The 24,840-nt window shown below is 42.9% G+C and overlaps 2 protein-coding genes across 2 annotated transcripts; one reads left to right on the forward strand and one right to left on the reverse strand.

Moving 5' to 3' along the window:
• The first annotated feature begins 15,153 nt into the window (after positions 1-15,153).
• On the forward strand, positions 15,154-16,510 carry LOC124657173 (dehydrin DHN4-like). The gene is made up of 3 exons (XM_047195770.1): positions 15,154-15,338; positions 15,420-16,035; positions 16,127-16,510. Exons 1-3 carry the CDS (start codon positions 15,154-15,156, stop codon positions 16,508-16,510), a joined length of 1,185 nt encoding a protein of 394 aa, XP_047051726.1.
• A 5,506-nt stretch (positions 16,511-22,016) lies between these two features.
• Positions 22,017-24,411, reverse strand: LOC124653259 (tRNase Z TRZ2, chloroplastic-like). Its single transcript, XM_047192330.1, has 8 exons — positions 23,977-24,411; positions 23,342-23,504; positions 23,196-23,266; positions 22,996-23,091; positions 22,815-22,928; positions 22,599-22,667; positions 22,401-22,475; positions 22,017-22,331 (listed from the first exon to the last, which is right to left on the reverse strand). The coding sequence occupies exons 1-8, from the start codon at positions 24,373-24,375 to the stop codon at positions 22,242-22,244; spliced, it is 1,077 nt and encodes a 358-aa protein (XP_047048286.1). The 5' UTR covers positions 24,376-24,411; the 3' UTR covers positions 22,017-22,241.
• Positions 24,412-24,840: the final 429 nt, after the last annotated feature.

A 24,840-nucleotide genomic window follows, 5' to 3' on the forward strand; every position in this document is an offset into this window, starting at 1 on the left:
GTATGCGCCCGTTCAGTTACATGTTACTGTAAGGATAAGGATTATGACTTTTCTCTTGATTTATCTCATATATCTATTGTTGAGAAAACACCTTTTTGTGGTACTGAAAAAGAAAGTGCTGTAGAGCACATGATTGAGCTTTCTACTTTGAGTAGCTTGTTTTCTGATGATACCAAGAAGCGTACTTATTTTGTTGCTAAATTTTTTTCCTTTCTCATTAAAGGATGATGCTAAAACTTGGTATAATAGTTTGCCTCCTGATTCTATTGATAGTCCAAGTTGTTTTCTTGATGTCTTCTTTCGAAAATATTTTCCTGCTAGTGCTCAACATACTGCCTTGCAGAAAATTTATAGTTTTGACCAGGAAGATGGAGAGAAATTGCCTGAAGCTTGGGCAAGGTTTTGCTCTCTTATTAGAGCTCGGCCTGGACATGATTTGGAAAAGCATGACTTACTTGATATATTTTATAGTGGACTAACCATTGAGTCTAGGGCATACCTGGATAGTTGTGCTTGGTTGTGTTTTCAGGAAAAGAACTCCAGACGAAGCTGAAGAATTATTGGCTAGAATAAGCCAAAATCATGATGATTGGACTACACCTGAACCAACCCCAACACCAATATTGAAGAAGAGGGGTATGATTGAATTAAATGATGAAGATATGAGGGAAGCCAAGAAATCTCTTAAAGAGAAAGGTATTAAATCTGAAGATGTGAAGAATTTACCCCCATAGAAGATTTATGTAAGATAACTCCCCCTTCATCCACGATTGAGGTACATTCTCTTCAACGCTTTGATAGAGGAGATATTCCTTACTTAAAACCTCCTGATCAATGTTTAGATGAATTTGATAATTATGTTGTTAAGCAAAATAACTTTAATATGAGAGTAGAGAATCATTTAATGGAAAACTCTCAAGCTATTAGTAAATTGCATGATATTGTGGAGAGAACCTCCAATGATGTAAAGATGCTTGTTAAACATTTTCATATGGTTCAAACTCAAATTGATCAACTTACTAAAGTGCAAAATGACTTGTTAAAAAATACTCATAAAGAAAAACATGCTTATGAAGTAACAACTAGAGGTGGTGTTTCTACTCAGGATCCTCTATATCCTGAGGGGCATCCCAAAAGAGTTGAACAAGATTCTCAACGAACTAAAGAAATTAGTGGTCCTTCTAAGAAAAAGAAGAAGAAACATAAAACTGTTGTAGAATCTTCTGAACCTGTTAATGATCCTAATAGTATTTCTATTTACGATGCTGAAACTGAAAGTGGTAATGAACATGATAAAGATAATGATAAGAATGATGTTTCTGATAAAGAAGAGATTGAAAATGAACCTGAAAAGCATGCTAAAAATAAAAAGTATACTAAAGAAGATTTTATTGCTAAGAAACATGGTAATGAAAGAGAACCTTGGGTTCAAAAGCAAATGCCTTTTTCTGCTAAGAAACTAAAATCAAAGGAGGAAGAACACTATAATAAATTTTGTGATTGGATGAAACCTTTGTTTTTGCAAATCCCTTTGACTGATGCTATTAAATTGCCTCCTTATTCAAAGTATATGAAAGATATTGTCTCTAACAAAAGGAAAATTCCTAATGAGGAGATTTCCACTATGCTTGCTAATTATTCTTTCAATGGCAAGGTTCCAAAGAAGCTGGGAGACCCAGGTATACCAACTATCCCTTGTTCCATCAAGAATAATTATGTTAGAACTGGTCTATGTGATTTGGGAGCAGGAGTTAGTGTTATGCCTTTTTCTCTTTACAAGAGACTTGATCTAGATAAGTTGATACCAACTGATATATCTTTGTAAATGGCTGATAAATCTACTGCTGTTCCTGTTGGTATATGTGAGGATGTTTCTGTTCAAGTTACTCAAAATTGCTTAATATTAACTGATTTTGTTGTGTTGGAAATGCCTGAAGATGATAATATGTCTATTATTCTTGGAAGACCTTTCCTTAACACTGCAGGGGCTGTTATTGATTGCAATAAAGGAAAAGTCACTTTCAATGTTGATGACAAGGAACATACTGTTTATTTTCCCAAGAGGATTGATAAAGTATATGGAGTTAATACAATTTCTAATTTGAGAACTATCAAAGTGGGAGTTATTAATTGTCCTATATATGAGCCTAAAGAAGGATATCAAACTATTGTGATTGGATCCATATCAATATAATATAAGGTAACATGATTGATTTGAGGTTTACTTCTTCTTATGACATGTAAAATTTATTTGGTGGCAAGACTTGATCAACCTTGTTAACAAGTACATTTTATATGCATAGAAGAGCTAAACAACATTTCTTTCTTTCTCCACTTGTTTTACTTGCTGCGGTACTACTTGTTTTGCAAGATGCTTTAGTTGTTTAGAAGTTTGAAAATCTTTTTCTGTCCTGAAATAGTTATTTTAACACCCAGAAATGTGCATTTTTCGAAGTTTTCAAAAATTTACAAAAATTATATCACTGGTCCTATTTTTCAAAATGCAACCTGGGAATGCCTGGGGCTGGCCAGTGGGGCACCCCAGGGCTGCACCCCATGTGCCGGCGCGGCCAGCAAGGGGGGCCCGCCACCCTGTGGTGAGAGCCCCACCTGGCCCTCCACTCACTCATCCACCTACCACTCCACTCTCTTTCACGGGAAAACACACCACCATTGCTCAAACCCGAGTTTCTTGCTGTTCTTGCTCGAAATTTTCGATCTCCTTGCTCAGCCCATCTTTGCTGCTGAGATTTGGAGCATTTGCTCTCCGGTATGTGACTCCTCCGATTATCCAAATAGAATTTTGTATAGTTGAGTATATCTTGAGTAATTTGCTGATGTAGGTGACATGTTAAGTGAGTTTGCATGCTTGATTCAAGTTGTAAAAATTAGTTTTGATGCATTTTTAGTACTCTATCAAGTTCCTATGGTAGTCTCCCTCATTTACATGTCTCAAAATCAACTTTTATAATGATTGTTGAAAAATTTCAGAAAATGGAGTAGAATAGACACCAACTCAACCAACATGAATTGGAGGTGCATGAAGTTATGAGAGTCCACCGTGAAGAGGGGGTATACCCCTCCTACTACCCATGCACCGATTTCATGAAGAGTGCAATAATTTTTCAGGATGTTCAAAATCTAATTTCTAATGCAGTGGTGCAGGATTTTGAATTCCATTGGTCCCAACCTAACCCCATGGTTCGATATAAAATCTACAATAAAACTATCAACTTGCCCTTTGATGATTTTTGTGCAGCTATTAAAGTGCCACAATTGGGATCATGTGAGAAGATTAGGGGGCTGCCACGGCAACTCTTGAATCTATACGAGATGATCTGTCAAGGGAGAAGCTTTTCAGATGAGAGTGGTAAAATTCGTAGTATTCAACTCCCATCTATTCGCTATTTTGCTTACTTTATCACCAAGTGTGTTCTTGCTAGAAAGAATGCAAATAAGTTATCTATCCATGACTTGGTTTTCTTAGCTGCTGCATTGCAACATGATAGAACTTATAATTTGGGTGCTTTGATAGCATTTAGACTTGCTACTAACCGTGATAAAGGAGGAATTTGTGGAGGTCTCATTGCCTCTCGTTTGCTAGCTATGCATGGTGTAGAACCTCACCCTCTTGATGTTCAGCTCTCTGTAGAGAAACTTGATATTGTTTCCATGATAAAACATGACTTTGTTTCTAATCGGTCCAACTCTAATAACCTGTCCTATGAGATAACCTTTTTCAAGAAAAAGTGGAGAGTAATTAAATCCGAAAGGCTAGTTGGATTGCCTGCACCTGCTTTGTTTAACCTTGATTCCAGGAACGGTTGGTCGGTCACAGAAGATGAACTTGATGCATATATAAAGAGTTGCGGCCATCATGCAAGGGATGGCATGGAGGAGGCCGAGGATCCCCTCGACTTGTCATCCGACGCAGCAAGTTCTTCACATCAGCATTTCGGGCATGTGGAGCCTTCATCCTTTTCTTCGGCACAGGGATCTTATTACGACCATGCCATGTATGATCCACCAGCGTGGAACCCTGACCCTCGCTGGGGTTGATCTCCACTTAGGCCAAAAGCCTAAGCTTGGGGGGAGGTATGCCGGCATCACTCATTCGTTGCATATTACAACTGCCGGATATTTGTATATACTTGTTTCACTTCTTTTGGTTGTTTCTCTTTCGGTTATTTTTTATTTCAGTAGGTTTCTTATTTTTAGTTTTTGAAGGTTGTTAGTACTGTAGTAACCTTTACTTTTACTTTTTATTTCATTTGTGTGCCGATGGTTGCCTCTAATATGAGGAAGATGATATTTGGGGAAGTGCTGTCTAAAAAACAGATTCTGGACTGATACTGAAAAAATTCCTGTGCGTAGCCAGAACGTTATTTTGAGCTGCAAATTTTTGTGCATGTTCCCCAGGTTATTATCTAACTTTAGTTAGTTGAGAACTTTTTGTGTTGAACAGCAGAAGATTTTTGAAAAAATTGATTACTGTACTGCTGTCAAGTTTTGGCAGATTTCTGCCACTTTGCTTTTCTGTGATTCTTTTAGTTTTCATTCTCTTGTTTTTGCTTTGTTTCTTTTCTAAAACACAAAAAGACCAAAAATATTTCTGTTGTTTCTCTTTATCATTTGTTTATTTGGTTTCTTGTTCCTATTTTTCTTTATCTACTATCATTGGTTTGCTATGAGAAAATCCAAAAAAGATTTTACTTTCGTTCGGTGACTCTAATATCGAAAACGCCAAAAATATTTGTTGTTCTTCTTCGGTTCTGTAAAGTTTATTAGGGAGTTCAGCGGTCTCCGGTGGTTGGAGCTTGGTTTTCATTCCATATTATTCAAGCCACACAAGTGAAAGGCAATAATGACGATCTACGGCAACTCGATTGTGGTGAGAGGCTGGTATGAACTCTATTTGTTTTCATTTTTGTACATATACTCATCCATGTGAGCATGCTTAGTTGGTTCATGTGAGGTTTATGTCATTTAATGAAAGTCTAGTAGTTCATGATCTCTGATGCGTGCAATTAACACACGTCCGTTGGGAACCCCAAGAGGAAGGTGTGATGCGTACAGTAGCAAGTTTTCCCTCAGAAAGAAACCAAGGTTTATCGAACCAGGAGGAGCCAAGAAGCACGTTGAAGGTTGATGGCGGCGAAGTGTAGTGCGGCGCAACACTAGGGATTCCGGCGCCAACGTGGAACCTGCACAACACAATCAAAGTACTTTGCCCCAACGTAACAGTGAGGTTGTCAATCTCACTGGCTTGCTGTAACAAATGATTAAACGTATTGTGTGGAAGATGATGTTTGTTTGCGAAGAACAGTAAAGAACAATTGCAGTAGATTGTATTTCAGATGTAAAGAATAGGACCGGGGTCCACAGTTCACTAGTGGTGTCTCTCCCATAAGATAAATAGCATGTTGGGTGAACAAATTACAGTTGGGCAATTGACAAATAAAGAAGGCATAACAATGCACATACATATATCATGATGAGTACTATGAGATTTAATCAGGACATTACGACAAAGTACATAGACCGCTATCTAGCATGCATCTATGCCTAAAAAGTCCACTTTCAGGTTATCATCCGAACCCCTTCCGGTATTAAGTTGCAAGCAACAGACAATTGCATTAAGTATGGTGCGTAATGTAATCAACACAAATATCCTTAGACAAAGCATCGATGTTTTATCCCTAGTGGCAACAACACATCCACAACCTTAGAACTTTCCGTCATCTGTCCCGCATTCAATGGAGGCATGAACCCACTATCGAGCATAAATACTTCCTCTTGGATTCACAAGTATCAACTTGGCCGGAGCCTCTACTAGCAACGGAGAGCATGCAAGAACATAAATAACATATATGATAGATTGATAATCAACTTGACATAGTATTCAATATTCATCGGATCCCAACAAACACAACATGTAGCATTACAAATAGATGATCTTGATCATGATAGGCAGCTCACAAGATCTAACATGATAGCACAATGAGGAGAAGACGACCATCTAGCTACTGCTATGGACCCATAGTCCAGGGGTGAACTACTCACACATCGATCCGGAGGCGATCATGGCGATGAAGAGTCCTCCGAGAGATGATTCCCCTCTCCGGCAGGGTGCTGGAGGCGATCTCCTGAATCCCCCGAGATGGGATTGGTAGCGGCTGCGTCTCTGGAAGGTTTTCCGTATCGTGGCTCTCGGTACAGAGGGTTTCGCGATGAAGACTTTAAGTAGGCGGAAGGGCGGAGTCGGAGGAGTCACGGGGGCCCCACACGCTAGGGCCGTGCGGGCCCCCTCTAGGCCGCGCCGCCCTAGTGTGGTGGCGCCCCGTGGCCCCACTTCGTATCTCCCTCGGTCTTCTGGAAGCTTCGTGGAAAAATAAGCCCCTGGGCGTTGATTTCGTCCAATTCCGAGAATATTTCCTTTGTAGGTTTTCTGAAACCAAAAATAGCAGAAAACAACAATCGACTCTTCGGCATCTCGTCAATAGGTTAGTGCCGGAAAATGCATAATAATGACATATAATGTGTATAAAACATGTGAGTATCATCATAAAAGTAGCATGGAACATAAGAAATTATAGATACGTTTGAGACGTATCAATCTCTCATGTTTAGCTCCAATTTATTAATATGAGTAGCATGTCATAAATATTTGCTTGCATTGTTTTATTCATAGATAGGTATGACATTGTGGTATCCTCCTCTGAATAACTCGTTTGAATTGACTTGGCATATGCTCACGCATGCATATGACTAAACAAAAAGTCAATTAAGCCTCGATGATTTACTTTGCTTCAGAGTTCTTGTATCACTTTTATGCCTCCGTTAATGTCATTCTGTCGCAAGCATGATTATGACAGTTATTGCTCTTTTGATTGTCGCTTCCCAGTCTATTGCTAGCCTTCACTTGTACTGAGCGGGAATGCTGCTCGTGCTTCTAAACCCCTGAAAACCAAGTTATTCCAAAGTGTCCACCATAAATACCTATGCATGGCATTTCAAACCATTCCAAGTAAAATTTCATGTGCTACCTTTAAAACCTTCAAAGTACTTCTCAATTTGTGTCAATGTTTTATAGCTCATGAGGAAGTATGTGGTGTTTTATCTTTCATCCTTGTCATTTACTCTTGACAGACTTTCACCAATGGACTAGTGGCACATCCGTTTATCCAATAATTTTGCAAAAGGAGCTGGCAACGGGGTGCCCAACCCCAATTAATTACAACTTTCATTAATAATTCTCTTCACAAGTTTTGCCCTGATTTATCAGTAACCAACTTAATTTGCAAATAGACACTCCTCCATGGTATGAGAATGTTGGAAGGCACCCGAGGATTCGGTTAGCCATGGCTTGTTTAAGCAAAGGTTGGGGGGAGTGTCATCCATAATGAAACTAAAATACATGTGTAAACAAAAGAGAAGAGGGATGATCTACCTTGCTGGTAGAGATAACGTCCTTCATGGGAGCCGCTCTTGAAAGTCTGGTTAACAAGGTAGTTAGAGTGCCCACTACCATTCGTTGACAACAACAAACACCTCTCAAAACAATTTTACTTCTGTCTTTAGAAAAATGAAAAGCTCTAGCACATGTTAACCCCTGCTTCCCTCTGCGAAGGGTCAATCTTTTACTTTTATGTTGAGTCACCATCCTTTCTTTGAGCACCTTCTTGAGAGCATAATTGTCATTCTTAGTGTAATATGTTTGTCCCAGAATATGGTTAACTGTGGTATGACTTTGACGCTTTTATCTTTGATAATCTTTACTTCTAGTCTTTCCATGAATTTCAGAGGTGCCTGGGCATTTATGTTTTGCTGTATAAATACGGGCAAGCGAGATACCACTTTATCATATCTTTTTATGAGCATTGCAATCCTGCTTATAGAAGTGTTCATGATGCTTATTATTAGTTTGTTGGTATCTTTTTCATGATTGACATAACTATTAGATGACTTTATTTGCATTTATCTTATTATAAATTGCCTAAGTATTTGTCCATATAATGAGAATATTTACATCATATGAGCAAATGTGTTCATGAAAATTCTTTTATCGCACTCAGTTGTTAACTGAATTGCTTGAGGACAAGCAATAAGCTAAGCTTGGGGGGAATTGATACGTCCAAAACGTATCTACTTTCCCGAATACTTTTGCTATTGTTTTGCCTCTAATTTGTATATTTTGGATACAACTAACACGGACTAACGCTGTTTTCAGCAGAATTGCCCTGGTGTCTTATTTTTGTGCAGAAAATCAACTTTCGGGAAAATCCCGGAAATAATTGCGAAGGGCCTATTTTTACGGAAGACACACGGAGCCAGAAGGGCAAGCCAGGGGGAGGCCCACGGCCTCCACACCATAGGCCGGCGCGGCCAAGAGGGGGGGCGCGCCGCCATATGGTGAGGCCGCCTCGGCCAGCCCCCGACGCTCCCCTCTGGACTACTTAAATCCCTTGACCTAAAAATGCGAGGGGGTTCGACCACTTTTCCAGAAGACATCCAGAACTCCGCCGCCATCGCGAAACTCCATCTCGGGACCAGAAACTCCGTTCTGGCACCCTGCCGGGACGGGGAATTGGAGGAGATCATCACCGTCATCGCCACCGATGCCTCTCCATCGACCATCCATGTTTTCCCCATCCATGTGTGAGTAATTCCCCCGCTGTAGGCTGAAGGGGATGGTAGGGATTTGTCAACACCCGGATTTTTAAGTCCAGGTGCCTATTATGCCGTACATCGCAATCCCAGGAATAATGTTTTTGCGAGACATAATAGTAAGTAGCATAGAGTCATCATTTATTACAACACATATTGTCTTACAACCATAGATCACATGATCCCATATTACACAAATATATTGTTCAACATCACAAATAGTAGCGGAAGCGAAGTAGTAGTGGACTATCTATTCCACAGGCAACGCTTGACGTTAGAAGACGATCCTAGTTATCGTAGACGTCCTGTTGTCCGTCATCCTGATACTGGTGCTCTCCTTCATAGTCTGGCATTTGAATAGCCAGGGCAAAGCCATGAGTACTTTTAAAGTACTCGCAAACTAACTCTAAGATAAATACTCATTAAGTGTAACAAGGGGGTGCTAAGCTCTAGGTTTATTTGCATAAAGCCAAGTTTTAGTTTGATAAACATTTAGTAAAGCCTTATCATGTGCTAGACTAACTCAAGTGGGAACATTATTGTCATTCCCACAACTCATATTGATTCACCTCAATATCACCTTTCAATTCATCATTCCTTTTTAAGATCAAAACATATTAATGATAACGGAGATAGTATGGCCTTTCCAATCGTCCGTAACCATTGACACGGCTATTCGAATAGGTTTAACACTCTGCAGAGGTTGTACTCTTGTGCCACAACTTTTGATTACATCCGTCGAGGATAACCCCGAATCATCGTAACACAGTACGCGGATCATCAACCGTAACCTTTCACTTATACATGCTAGTATGAGCACCTCTCCCCATGAGCTTGGCCTCCCGGTGGAAACCGCAGTTAACCGGGAACCGCACAGAGGCTTGGGCCGTACATTCACCTCATTTCAACATCAATCCATACTTAACGGAGGCAGCCGCAGCAGTAACCCCTATGATGTTTGTTCGGAGGGAACCCATACTAAAATACACAAGTTTCTAGTTAAGCCCTACCCATAATCAGGTATTGTGGGGGTACTTGTATAATTGGAAGGGTATCGCATTCAAACCCAATTATCAATTTTATCAAAAATCACCATCTTCTCTTGTTCAAATCCACCTCCATTTTACTTTCTTTCAAAATCATTTCACTTCACCATGTTCCCATCTAGAGTAGTTAATTTTAATTGATTAGCACTAGCAACTAAATGAGGGGTGCTATCTAGCTTTGAGTTGTGCTAATCTAACTTCAAGTATTGTTCTACTCTAGACCAAGTGAATCATAAATCAAAAAGTACTTTGAAATAAATAAGCAAAAGTAAATGTAAGTAAAAACATGGGATAGGTAATACATAAAAGTAAAGTGTGATGGTGCCTTTGCTCTTGTAGAGCTAAGCACTTGCGTTTAGCAAGGGTTAGCTTGCCTTGAGCTGGGTAGTTATCGAAGTTCTCTTCTTCTTCCTGGGAGTAGCCCTCCTCCTCTTGGTATTCCTCGTTACTAGCGTCTATATATGAATACGAGGTATAATTACTAAACCAAGCTCACATACTAAACTAGAAACACTCAAAAGAGTTCACACACTAGTCCTATCACCAATCAAACATGGCATGGTGGATTATTTGCTTAGTCTTTATTTGAAAGAAAATAATTTCCTCTCATTATTCCTATTTCTTAAATTGGGTATGTAGATCTTTAGAGGAATTTATTTCTTCTCATTACCTCTTATTAAGATTTAATCTCTTCATATAATAATAGGGTATGAAATATAGGTTGACCTAAGGTCAACATTTCATATCTATTATATGTGAGTTCAATTTAATTGAAGTGCTACACTTCACATAGTTTTAGTACTTAACATTTAAATGAATTAAAATCTCTAAGTAATAATTTCTCAAGGGTTCATTAGCCTAAGTCATTCCCCCTGGTTATTAGTACTTAGGATCAAAATTTAAATGAGAGGTAGCTCTCATATTAGTGTTGAGTTTGAATTCCACTTTCAAATGCTCTAGAATTGACTACATAGCCAATTTATTTGATCTAGTCCATGATCATACAAACAACATGTCTATGTTATTGCATAATCAATTAGAGGACATCATTTGTGATTTATTAGAATTGGAATCAATTCAAAATCTATTATGGTTAAATTTTAAATAAAGTTTGAATGTTCAAAAGTCCCTGTCTTGTCTTTTTTATCAAATTAAATCTACTATGAATTTGGAGGTGGGGCCAGTGGCATTGGATAGATAAATTCATGGGATTTCCAACGGTATAAAGTTTGCTAAATTTGGTTTGGCAGATTTCAAACTATTCAAATTTTACTAAATCATCAGCAGGGCAAATTTGAATAAAGATTAAATCCAATTTGAATTGCTGGGCTAGGCGGGAAAGCTAAACGGGCCGAAACGGTTTAAAAATCACTTCGCAGCCCAACAAGCAACCGGTGCGGGTGGGCTGCCTTGACGAGGTGGGGGCCACCTGTCAGCGGCTCTTTAAACGCCGAAGCGGTACGCGAAATAGAAACCGTTGGATTAGAATGAGATCCGACGGCGTGTGAACGTCGTCGTCTCCGATGAGCGGCGAGCTCCCTGGCGGCGAGCCGAGGGGGTCGGAGGGCGTACCAGGCCGTTGCAGGTGTCTGGCAGGGTGCGCGGAGAAGGTGTAGTCGATGAGGAAGCCCTGGGTGCAGCGGCGGCGCTCGGGGAAGCTCCAATCGAAGCAGGGCTTCCGCGGGCTCCGGCGGAATTGAGCTCACGATTCGAGCAGCTCCGGCGAGGACTGATGAAATTGATGGGTGGAGGAGGCTCAGTGAGGAGAGGGGAGTGGATTGTGTGAAGAGAGGAGGCGCCGATCGTCGCTATTTATAGAGGGAGGGAGGTGGCCGAGTGTGCTGTGGAGGAGCGGCCATGGCGCGGCGCTTCTGGCGCTCCAAGGGGCAAGTGAAGGACGGCTAGAGATAGGCGGTGTCCTGGCGATGCTCAACGTGCATTGGCGCAGAGAAAAGGGCGACGGGAGAGCTCGAGCGTTTGCAAAGTCTGTCACGGGGCATGCGGCATCATTTGGTCGAGGACGACGGCGACGGAGCAGGGGCAGGCCTGGGTGCTTGTCTAGCGTGTAGAGGGCGGGGAGTAGCTGCTCAACGCCGCGGTAGGGATGCAGGAGGAGGACGGTCGCGCTCGAGTGGGCGACGTACTGGCGCGGCCAGTGCGCGCTCACCGCGTTGGCTGGCATGCCCTGGCATGCTTTGGGCGCGCGCGTTCTGGCCAATGCCGAGCATTGGCGTTGCAGGGGCTTGTACCATCGTCGTCCTTGTGCTGTGTAGATGCTCCAGGACAAGGGAATGGGTTGAAATGGTGGCCAGAGGTGGAGATGCCAAAGGTGGCCGGCATGGCCACGGTATGCATTAGTCTAGGGTTTCTTTTCCCTCTCCTCTCACTTTAATCGATAAAGGCAAGTACTGGGATGATGCAGGGGCTGTAAGAGAGTGCAATGATCAAAGATTAAAGGGGTTTAGTGAAGAAACCAGAGGATAATAGGGTGTAGCTCAAATCTGGAATCATGCCTGCCACCTGTTCGATCATATGGCCGCATGAAGTTTTTATTTGAATTTTGAAATTCTTTTTGGTGAATCTCATTTATATAATTAAAGTGAAGTATTGGTGGTGGTGGCACTCAATTTGGAGTTGTTTTGCAAAATGTCAAAAGTGACATGATCTTCACTTTATTTCAGCATCCCTTCTTGTCACTTTTATTCTGGTCAACCTAGTCAACTCTAGCCATGATGGTCAACATCAAAGTTACTCACCTTGACATGGTCTTGGATGACATGGCTTTGGTTGACCAAGTTTAGTTCAAGAAAAGAGAAAACCAGAGGGGTAAAGTAGTGAAGAAAATATTTTTGGGACAAGTGACCAATATCATATGTATGTAAGATTTTTGATTTCCTTGTGTTTGATTCTTGATCCAAAGATGCAATTGTGTTAGTTTATCACCTTGAAGTATTCTACAAGCAAGGGAGCGAGCAATTATGGCCTTGGTTGAGGATTTGCAATTTGGCATAATGTGTATGTAAGTGAATTATGGGTTTTTCCCATTTTCTTCAATTCACCTCAAATTAGGGTTTGGTGATCTTGGTTAGGGTTCACATAGCAATGGTTACTCATACTAACACTCATCATGGCAATTGCACAAAAGAAATCACTCAAATGCAAGAAACTATATGTGGCACTATATGCATATAAAAAGTTTTTGTTAATTGCAAATTTTGGGTTTGGGGAAATTATCTTTCTTGTTTAATATTGTTGAAAACTTGGGATGTTACAGGATTGGATGAGATTGTTCATGTAATAGCCATAAGATTGTTAGGGCATAGTGCCTAGTATCCGTTGTTGGTACTTTTATGATATTGTTGCAACTTGTTATGCTTAATGCTTGTCACTAGGGCCCGAGTGCCATGATTTCAGATCTGAACATGTTATCTATTCATGATGATATTCATTGCTTTATGATCTTACCTGCAAGTTGTATACACATATTGCTGTCCGGAACCCGAGGCCCCAAAGTGACAGAAATTGGAACAACCGGAGGGGAAGGCTGTGATATGAGGATCACATGTGTTCACGGAGTGTTAATGCTTTGCTCCGGTACTCTATTAAAAGGAGTACCTTAATTACCGAGTAGTTTCCCTAGAGGCCCGGCTGCCACCGGCTGGTAGGACAAAAGATGTTGTGCAAGTTTCTCATTGCGAGCACATACGACTATATACGGAACACATGCCTATGGTTGTTTAGTACTTGGATACTGTTTTATTATTATCTGCAAATGCCTAGTCTTGATTATTACATGAGTTATCTTATCCATGCAACGCCCGTTCATCCATCCCTATGCCTACAGTATTTTAATCCTGTTGTTTACTAAAATCACTACTGCTGTCTTTATTACACTGCTGCTTACATTTCACTACTACTACTGCTATAAAACTATTGCTACTGATAAACTATTGCGAGTAAGTCTGTTTCCAGGTGCAGCTGAATTGACAACTCCGCTGTTAAGGCTTACAAATATTCTTTGGCTCCCCTTGTGTCGAATCAATAAATTGGGTTTTACTTCCCTCGAAGACTGTTGCGATCCCCTATACTTGTGGGTCATCAGGTGGCGGCGACTCGCCGCCGCGTCCGCCTGTCTTCCGCACCGACGCGGAGCGGCGCAAGTGGCACAAGAGCAAGGGCGCGCGCAAGCGGAGCGCTCGCCGGTGGACGAACTGGGGGCTCAAGCCTCCAGGGAAGCTCGCGCGCTACGACAACGCTGGCGAGGGCTCCTCCTCTGGCCAGTCTAGCCGCGCACCGCGGCTGCCCGTGGCGGAGAGCAGCGAGGAGGACGACCTCGTCCCCGCGCGGTCGCCGACCATCTCCGCTGGGGACTACGTCCACGACAGGGACAAGGAGGAGGTCGTCCTCGCGCAGACGAAGGCGGTCATCGAGGAGGAGGCCGTCCTTGCGCAGACGAAGGCGGTCAGCGTGGCGGAGGCTCTGGCGCGCTTCCACCGGGAGGAGGACGACGCCGTCCGCCAGGTCAGGGAGTACGAGGCGGCCCGCCGGGAGGCCCGCGTTCGCCACGTCAAGCTCGAAATAGTCGAGCTTGACAAGGACGACGCGTGAAGATCTTCCACGCCGCCGACCTTCTCCGCCACAACCAGCACCGCCGCGCGCCATAGGTCATTAGACCGCATTTTGCTTCTAACTGGGCCGCGCTTGCCAGTGTAACTATCGATTAGCTTCAATTTCACAAACTATGTAAATGTCGATGCTCAGTCGGAGCATCTATATCATCTAGAACTGTGATCGTCGTCTAAATTTACCCGCGCCATTTCGAATTCCGCTTTTCATTTCCATTTTACGATTTCTATTCCGCGCCACTGCGAAATTCGACAGAATTGACGTTTTCGGTGCTGAACTCGACTTTTCTAGTTTTCGGGTTTTTTAGGCTCTACTAGAGATGCTCTAAAGATTACACGCATTCACCAATCTCAAAGCAACCTTAAAGTGCATGGACGGGCACGGTCGAAAGTCTCGCACTACGGCAAGATTACAAATCTGTGACAGCAAGCAGCGGATATACATGGGGGCGGAGCTATTTCGCCGGATTCCACGATCACAAAGCCCAAGCCCCCACGTCGATCACTTCTAGCTGGAGATCAGCATTGAAGGCGTTGCACAGATCACCGGCCACCCGTCACACGCGTCGCCCAGCGCAAGAACCGACGCCCGCCTCACATGCATGCACTGCCATGCATGTACACGTACCCTGCGACGTGGCAGCTCGTTGGACAGCACCGCCATGCCCAAAACGGTTTATAAAATGCCAAATCCATCCCCGGTCAGGCCATCACACTTGAGTCCATCCATCGGCATCGAGTTGACGATACAGTTCAGACTTCAGAGTGAGCCACAGCCAAAAACACAGTTATATCAAGCTAGCTAGTGAGGAGAGATGGCGCATTTCCAGGGTCAGCAGCACGGCCACCCGACCACCCGCCTCGACGAGTACGGCAACCCTGTGACGGCCGGCTACGGCGAGGGCCTGGGTCATCTCCAGGGCCAGCAGCACGGCCATGCAACCACCGGCCGTCTCGACGAGTACGGCAACCCCGTGACGGCCGGCCACGGCGAGGGCCTGGGTCATCTCCAGGGCCAGCAGCATGGCCATCAAACCACCGGCCGCCTCGATGAGTACGGTAACCCTGTGATGGCGGGCCACGGTACAACCGGCACAGGTGCCCACGGTGCTGGGCAGGCTGGGTACGGTTCTACCGGCACTGGCAGCTACGACACCGCCGGCCACGGCCGCCAGGTGGGGTACGGTGCCACTGGCACGGGCACCCACGACGCTGGGGGCTATGGAGGATCTGGCCAGGCAGCTGGGTACGGCGCCACCGGCACTGGGATTCACGACGCCGGCGGTTTGGGCACGGGGCGTAGGGCTGGGCACGACGCCGGCGGTTTTGGAACCACGGAGCACACAGCCGGGTATGGCGCTACCGGCACCCATGGCACAGGCAAGACGACTGGGCACGGCACCGGCGACGGTACCGGAATCACGGGCACCCATGGCACAGGCCACACAACTGGGCACGGCACCGGCACTGGCCATGGCACCGGAATCACGGGGACCCATGGCACAGGCCACACTGCTGGGTACGGCACTGGCACCGGAATCACCGGGACCCATGGCACAGGCCACACCGCTGGCTACGGCGCCGGCACGGGCACCGGAACCCATGGCGCCGTTGGCACGCACCCTCATGGTGGGCTAGCCGAGCACAAGACCGGCGGCACCGGCGGCATCCTGCACCGCTCTGGCAGCTCCAGCTCGGTAGAAAATTAAACATTCCTTGCTTTCTATACGTGTCCGATCTTATTTATTCTTGGGTGTATTTACCTGCTCTCTCTGATCAATTGTGCAGTCGTCATCGTCTGAAGACGACGGGATGGGCGGCAGGAGGAAGAAAGGCATGAAGGAGAAGATCAAGGAGAAGATGCCCGGCGGCCACAAGGACCAGACCACGGCTACCGGCGGCTATGGGCCGGGGTATACAGGAACCACTGGCACTGCCGGGACCCATGGGTACACCGAGGGAACACACGAGAAGAAGGGCGTCATGGAGAAGATCAAGGAGAAGCTCCCTGGCGGCCACAAGGACGACCACCCACAAACCACGGCGACCGGCGGCTATGGACCTGGTACCACTACTGGCACCACCGGGACGTACGGCACGACTGAGGGGACGCACGAGAAGAAGGGGATGATGGAGAAGATCAAGGAGAAGCTCCCCGGCGGCCACCACTGAGCATGTGCTGTCCTTGGGACCGGAGTAAGGAAGAATAAAAGCGACTCAAGAAGTCGCCCTGCTATGTGCAAGAGCATAAGTATTAAGCTGTGTCTTGTACGTTTCTCTTTTAGTTTTCTTTTTTCCTGTGTGATCGATGTTGTAATGTTTGAGACATGATTTCGTTTCTTTTGTAGAACATGCATATGTTTCTGTGGTTGGTTTGTACTTTTATTTTCTTATTAAGACAAAATGACTTCAGTCACTCCACACACCGTCGATCGAGCCACAGACTTCTCAGCGCAAAAACAATTATAGAATCATCCTACGGTTATGTTGTATAAATTCAGACGATTGCAAGGACTATTCGTTATTCTTCAGCTTTGTATCATTTACTAATCTATCTTTTTTTTTTTAGGGGTTACTAATCTATCTGTGTTGGCATGTACAATGATATTACTACTTATCGCGGCCTCTGAATTGCTGAGTTGGAGTTAGGGGAGAGAAAGGATAAAAATGTCCGCAAATCCCCTTTGCCTCATAGGTAGATGCACCCACTGCAAAAAAGAAACCAAATATTAAAAAAATCTGACAAAAATATTGAGGTTTTTTTTTTAGATAAAAGGTCGTCCCAGCCTCTGCATCAAAATAACATATGGCCCTTTATTACTTTATCGAGAGTGCACTTATTACAAATCAAAAATATTGAGGTGTACATCCGGACATAGAGCAAACAAAATATCGCGAAAATATCGCAAAAATTGACATTTCTGTGACTTATGCAAGAAAGACAATGTTAGGTGCTCCTACATAACTTCTCACGGGATTTTCTTTCTTCTTTTTCACAATCCACAATTTTTACTCACAAATATGATGTGTGAACATAGTATATCTGGATGTACCCCAGATTTTTTTATTTTTAAATTTTTAAAAATATTTAAAATGTTTTTATAATAGGTTATTTGGATATATGAGCCAAAACACCATATCCAAAAAATGTCTCCTTTTTTAAGTAAGTGATCACCTCATAGCAGAAAGGATATAAAATATGTTCCTCCATTATTTGAAATGTCCTATTTGTAAAAGAAGTTCGAGACTTTATCGGCACTTCTCTATAAATAAAAATCTCAAATTTCACACAAGAATTCTCTATAAATGGAATGAAATTTCTCAAATTCACACAAGAGGTCATCCTCAACAAGGCATTTTGGGCCCTTGTTATGTTAGATGTTTATGGATATGATTGGAAGGTGAGTAGCTCTACATAGAGCTCGATGAGTTGATCTTGATCTAACACTTAGCTCACTCGGTGACTCTAAATAATATGATTGTGTAATATATGTTACATATCAAAATAATTAGTAGAATAATTTTTTATTGTATATTATGTGGATGGTTTTTTCTTCCTTCTATGATAAATTTATATTATTGATGTTTTAATTGAAATAATATTCTGATAATGTGATTTTCCTATAGTGTAATCGGATTTAAAAAAATCTTAAAATGTAGGATTTCTCGTTGTTTTGATGAAGAAAGTTCTTTAGATTTTCATTGTTGTGATGAGCTTGAAACTGGCTAGTCTGCTAAAATAAACTTAAAGTTAGCTCGGGATCGATTCAAGATCACTATAAGCTAAATATTAACAAATTTTCAAAGCTTGGCTGTTAACTTGGCTCGCTATATACTCACTTAAATTTGAATATAAGCTGAGCTAAGTTAATCCAACTCGCTTTAACTGACTCATTCACATTCCTATTTTCAAGTTTGTTTTTTATCATGTCATAATTCAAGAAGCATGCATCCCATAATTTTAGAAGATAACACGAAGAGATAATTCATTGTATAAGAACGAAGAAGATACTTCCAGAACTGGCATGCCGGTGGAAGACTCGGGGGCCGGTGCGCTATGAGCATATCGACCAAGGTCAACCAATAATTTTGATATAAAGCATAGCTTGGGAGAGATGGGGATGTGCTCTATGGTTTATAGTGGATAGTGTAGTGATGCGAGATCTAGGTCAACCAACAACTTTTGATATAAAGCGAAAGATATGGGGATGGAGTCTATGGTTCATAGTGGACAATGTAGTAGTGCGAGATTTTGGTTTCATAGAGAGGGGAGTTATGCGAGATCTAGGGTTAGCTTAATGGAGGGAGGGAAGCGAGGCGACGTTGTTAGAAAGCAAGTGTTATGTGTAATATATATAAGAGTGTTGTGACATCTTAGATATGCTAGGACTTTTGTTGCAGTGGCTAGTGCATCATTTTAATAAAACAGGTGAACTAGTTTTTTCACAAAAAATGGTGTGACTTTAAATTTCATTTATTTTATATTAAACTAAATAGGATAGGGGGTATCCTAAATTCCTAATGAGTAATGATGACCCAAATCTCTACCCAGGCTGTCCTCGAGGACCTACTCTGCGACTTCTTCAGCAGTCGCCACGGCGCCCATGTGCACGCCCACCGTCCATCACACAACAGCTCAAGGGAGCCGTGCACGTCACCTTCACGGTTAAACAGCCGGTCAACGCCGATGCTGCAAGTCAACGGGTTCGTCCTGGATACTTATGTTTACACAACGTGGTGGAAACTTCTTTTTTGTCCTAACACCTATTAATTTCCTGGCCTTTTTGTTTTTCATTTCTCATGCGTAGCTGATTTTCATAATGCATTGCACTATAGTTTTTCCCTCGGCATCGATGGGTTCAGCGAACGAACGGATGTCAGCATGGCACCAGATTTTCCATCCAAAGTATGATCATGGGAATCATGAAGACTGGTATTTGAACTTTAGGGATTCTACAAGTGGATAAACTGTGGAATTTTGACAGGAATTTAGGGATTTTGCAAGTGGATAAAACGTGGAACTTACATATGCATTCACTGCAATAAGGGTGAAAAATATGAATTTAGTAACATTTGTTTCCAGAGTTGCTCCTAGTTAACACACCTTGTGGGCATCCAAATCTTAACAAGATGATCTTCAGTACCCTGAGAAGTTCACTTTGTGATACAAAATAGTAAGTTCAAAGTATGGTGCATATGCGTGAAAATTATTGCATCATAATACATGCCCAGGATACTATTAAGCTTCAGTAATTTCCACGCATTTCCCTCCTCCGAATCAAAATTATAATTCCAAGATGCAGGGAGCAAAAAACAATGATTTTAGAGTTGCTACAGTTGAATAAGAAGAATTAACTACAGGTTTAGCCACTTAGGAGGCTTCCCTACCCCCCGCATTTTATAACATCAAAAGGCAAAGAACATCAAGAGGAGTAAAAAACAACGGTGTTAGGATAGGACAGTGAAGAAACCTATAATTTGGACTTTGTATATGTATACGTCGTATACAGTGGCAGCAGTGGATATCCTGTGTGTCCACTTAGAGCTCGAGAAGTCGCAATGCAACAAACACAGGCGATGACAAAATTGCCTAGTTATTACACACTACCATCCACACTTCTCTTGGCAGGATTCCAAATAGGTCTTAATATACTCCGCTAGTGTCTATATTAAATTCAAAATGGTTATTGTGATTTACATCCTTCAATGGATTCGATGACAACAATAATAGCACATAGACGGTCTCTAAAGTTGTTTTCAAAATGTATATAGCATTGCCTGAACTTATCTAGACTAAGTGTTCTATGTCCCTTTCTGAACATTCTTTGATCCTATCACCATGATTTGTCCTACTTTGGCATGACCAAGGTTTGAACTAGTCGAGTCCAATAATACAAAGCAGATTCACATGTCATATCTATAAATACATGTGTATATGGTACTAACATGACCTGCTCAGGCCATATTGTATTTCATTTTAGCGAACACAAACCATATGCTGTTTCATTTGATCACCAAGAGTGGCTGAAATGGGCTCACAGAGCTGCAGCTCTTGCTCTGTCAAAGCAATTTTCAGCAGAATAAAGATCAGATGCCTTGAAGGGAAGAAACCATGTTATGAGACCAAAACAGTCAAGAAGGAAGAAGTCAGGCAAGACACTCTTCAAGACATTCTGAGCTCTCCGCAGAGCTTCGAGGCGGACGAAACTGGGGCACCATCTTCTAGGAGGCAATCGCCAAAGGTCCGCCCGCTTAACCTGGATTGCTCTTATGAGAACAACACCCCTGATGTCCGGGATGGCTTCTCCATCGATAGAATGTCCATGAGAAGCCAAAACGCCAGAAGAGTCAGCTTCAGATCTCCAGAAGAGTCCGACATATTCATCATTCCAGCACGCAAAGATCCTGATGGTTACTCCTCCACTGATGATGAATCCCCAGAGTGTGGAAGTGAAGAAGTTATTGGTTCAAGGGGAACTCGTTGTGTTATAACCAGATACTGATAGGCTTGCTATCTCGTGTAATGTCCAAACTAGCAGGCTGGAAGAGAAGGGGCTCACGAAGAACAAGCTCATTGCTCAGGCTATTTCTTCAGAGAAGGTACTTATGGTACTGCATCAACAGAAGTATGTGCCTGGATAGATGGTTTCCCAAGGAATATAAAACTTGCCACTTCAAGGCTTAATATATTTCCCGCAGGAATCTATGTACTTTTATGTTTCCTGCCCACCAGCTTTCAATTGTATTTTTCCACCATGCTGTTCTGTAGTGGAGAATATCCAAGGAAAGGTTATGTACTGTACAGAATATACTACTATGTATGCAAGTACAGAAGTACGTCTCTTATCAAAATAGTCATTAAGCTGTACAAGGTTTATTTTCTAAGACTACGAGCAAAAGATGAGAGGCAAACATATATGACCTCATAAAACAGTCATATCTTTAAGGTATCTTCTACAACAAAACAGTAGTTCCTAATGTGAACATACATTTAGTGAATCAGGACGAGAAACACCAGGCATTCAGTGCTCTACTTCTATACGATTAGCTATATTCAGATTTGAAGCTTATGCGAACAACTCCCCTGATGTCCGCGATGGTTTCTCCATCGATAGAATGTCCATGAGGAGCCAAAACGCCAGAAGGGTCAGCTTCAGGTCTCCTGACGAGTCTGATATATTCATCATTCCAGCACGCAAAGATCCTGATGGTTACTCCTCCACTGATGATGAATCCCCAGAGTGTGTAAGTGAAGAAGGCATTGGTTCAAGGAGAACTCGTTGTGCTATAACCAGATACTGATAGGCATGCTATCAAATGCAATATCGAAACTAACAGGTTGCAAGAAAAGGGGTTCACAAAGAACAAGCTCATTGCTCAGGCTATTTCTTCAGAGAAGATACTTATGGTACTACAGTAATAGAAGTATGTGCCAGTATAGATGGTTTACCAAGGAATACGAAATTCACTTTAAGGCTTACAGTTATAGAAGTATGTGCCTGTATAGATGGTTTACCAAGGAATATAAAATTGTCACTTTAAGACTTATGCAGGAGTATATGTACTTGTGTGTTTCCTTCCTTCCCGTTTTAAAAGTACTGTATTTTTTCACCTTGCTGTTCTGTACTGGAGAATATCCAGCGAAAGGTTATGTACTATACAAAATAATACTACCACATATGCAAGTACATAAGTACTCTCTTCAAAATAGTCATTAAGCTGTACAAGGTTTATTTTCTAAGACTAAGGGAAAAAGATAAGAGACAGACATATATGACTTCATAAAACAACTATATCTTTAAGATATGTTCTACAACAAAATGGTAGTAGTTCCTAATGTGAACATACATTCAGTGAATCAGGACGAGAAACACCAGGTCTTCAGTGTTCTACTTCTATGCAATTAACTATATTCAGATTTAAAGCCTTCTGTCAGAGCAACAATCTTCGAAAGTAACTTTGGTTGTAGCCTGTTAACTGCTTGTCGAATATCCTACAGAATGATAGTTTTGGTCAGATAACTTGGTTTTGGAAACGGTTTGATAGTTCATTGGCTACGTACCTCAAGACTATACCGATTTGAGAAATGGGTGAGTATGATTGTCTCGTTTCTGAACCATTGGGAATGCTCCATTATCTATGCACCACAAAATGGAGGGAAATTACTGACTGATAGTACAGTATACACAACTTTCTCCTCTACTCAGTAGAATTGTCCTAAAGATCATTAGTGTGGCAAGGGAGTGTCAGTATGGGTTACCTCAGACAGATGCATGTGGCCATGCTCTCGAGCATGATCAACATCGACTTGGTCATCTAGGAAGGTCGCCTGCCAAATTATCAAAAGGTGTTAGTACCAAATGATGGAAGTAGTGGAGGAAGTTAAGATTGCCTTTGGCAGTAAAAGGGAAGTGACACTGCAAAGATGTTTCCAGGGAAACAAAAATTCTATAAACAGGAATACTGAAGTCAATACCTCAGTTATAAGAACCTTTGCTCTCAGGGCATCGGCATTCCGTGGATCAAGAATAAAATCGGATGTTGTATCTCCGGTAAAGGCCACTTCTGGGTACAGTATGGTATCTGTGACCTAATAAAACATACAGTGAATTACAACATAAGAAGCACTTCTCGTAGAGAGTACAACAAAATCTTACCTCAGAGCCTGATTCCTTTAATTTCACTATTTGACTTCCCTTCAAGTGAGCATATTGTTTCTTCAACTTTCTTCGAACAGAATATATGACATAACCCTTCGCGATATTCAGAACGAAAAGAAGGGATAATAAGCATTAACTTAGGTTCAGTAACTGCACCATGAGTAAGTCTATTATTTAACTGGTTTAAGGAGCAGTACCTGGCTGGGTACAGTATGGTGAGTCTGAAATGGTCTGGCAACAAGGTCATTGCGTATTTCATATGTCTCCCCTGAAAGAAATCGTTGCACTATAAGAAGTGACCAAGGAGAAAAGCGAAAAGACAATGGTGGCATAATCTCCATACCCAGATCAAGAGCAACTAATTCAACTTCCAGGTCAATTCGACTCATTCTACGATGGATCTGAAGCATCTCCTCAACATCATCCTTTATGCACGGAGGTACAAATACAGTTGGAGGCTTCAAATTGTAGAGGCCACGGGTTGCTATATACATTGGAAGACCACCCTGAACAATTGCAAATTTGACTGATTTGTTAGTGACCTTTTTATAGTGCAAGTGGATGTGAACGTGGATACACAATATATGATGTTATCACGTTATAGCGGCAACTGTAACCTGCACCATAACACTGGCACTAGAGCATATGGGACACTGAATATCAAAGGACAGAACATTGCACCTTACCAGCAGAGCAATAAGATGTCATAATCTAGAAGATACTGCTAACCCTCCTAAATGCAAGTGTGATAGCAGAAAGATTACATGAGCTATCTAATCATTTCACATTGCTACTTAAATGCACCGCACGGTACATCTTTTTAGACAAACATTTTCGTTACAATGCTGTTTCTACACACAATTTAAGGGCTCCACCTCACAATGACGCATCCAAGCTTATCTAGAGACGCACAACCAAACCAATTAACCAGGCGCAGAACAGAGACGAGGCAAATCAGAGAAGGGTCCCGGAGCTCACGATGTGGTCGAGGTGGGCGTGGGTGATGAAGAGGTTGTCGTGGCGCACGGCGAAGAGCGGGCCGCGGCCGATGTCGAAGGCGACGTTGAGGGACGGCACCGTGACGCAGGTCTCGTGCCCGCCCACCGAGATCCCCTCCACGCCGTACCCCTCCGCCTCCACGCCCTTGCGCTGCACCTGGGCGCGCGCGCGGCGGTACTCCTCCTCGTCCGTCAGCTTCCGGTCCAGCACCGACAGCAGCCCGCTCCCTCCGCCGGCCCCGCCGGCGTCGGTGGAGGCGGCCGCCTTCTTCGCGGCGAGCGTCTGGAATCGGGAGTCCGGGCCGGAGGCTGGGGAGAGGAGGCGGCGGTGGCCGAGGCGGAGCGGGGGGAGGGAGAAGATGGAGGCGGTGGCCGCCATTTCGGCGTCTGGATGCAGGTGGAGACGAACGGTGGCGACGGCGTTGGGGGTTCTGGGTTTTTGCTGTGCTCGGTCGAGGATAACGAAGACGTTTTTCGAGCCGGAGCCCCTGCATTATTGCGATATTATCGATCCCACGGCGTAGGCAGTAGCTACTGATTTTAGAAGGTGATTCATGCAAAAATACGAGAGAGAAAGAAGTAAGATGGGGAACCTGAGACTTTTTGAAAACAAAATCTAACATTTCCTCATGATTTTCAAAATATGTACAGTATTTGAACACTGAAATTCCAACAACAGAACACTAGCAGAGGTTGGACCTAAAGTCGAATCAAAGAGTCTAAATATCAAAAGGTATTGCATTGGATAACTATTAGCAAGTCAAAGAACCTTAAAACTGCATCGAGCCAAGAACCGATGCATGGAAAATAACATTGACTGAGCAAACCACAGCAAACTGCTGAC

Source organism: Lolium rigidum, chromosome 5, assembly GCF_022539505.1.
Source record: "Lolium rigidum isolate FL_2022 chromosome 5, APGP_CSIRO_Lrig_0.1, whole genome shotgun sequence".
NCBI lineage: Eukaryota > Viridiplantae > Streptophyta > Magnoliopsida > Poales > Poaceae > Lolium > Lolium rigidum.

Bases quoted from the DNA above. Each gene is read 5' to 3' on its own strand.
- LOC124657173 (XM_047195770.1), top strand. From the start codon at position 15,154: ATGGCGCATTTCCAGGGTCAGCAGCACGGCCACCCGACCACCCGCCTC. The intron at 15,339-15,419 runs GGGTCATCTCCA...GATGGCGGGCCA, and splicing joins GCCGGCCACGGCGAGGGCCT to CGGTACAACCGGCACAGGTG. The intron at 16,036-16,126 runs GTAGAAAATTAA...TCAATTGTGCAG, and splicing joins GCTCTGGCAGCTCCAGCTCG to TCGTCATCGTCTGAAGACGA.
- LOC124653259 (XM_047192330.1), bottom strand. From the start codon at position 24,375: ATGGCGGCCACCGCCTCCATCTTCTCCCTCCCCCCGCTCCGCCTCGGC. The intron at 23,267-23,341 runs GTATGGAGATTA...GATTTCTTTCAG, and splicing joins ATTAGTTGCTCTTGATCTGG to GGGAGACATATGAAATACGC. The intron at 23,092-23,195 runs GTACTGCTCCTT...AATATCGCGAAG, and splicing joins ACCATACTGTACCCAGCCAG to GGTTATGTCATATATTCTGT.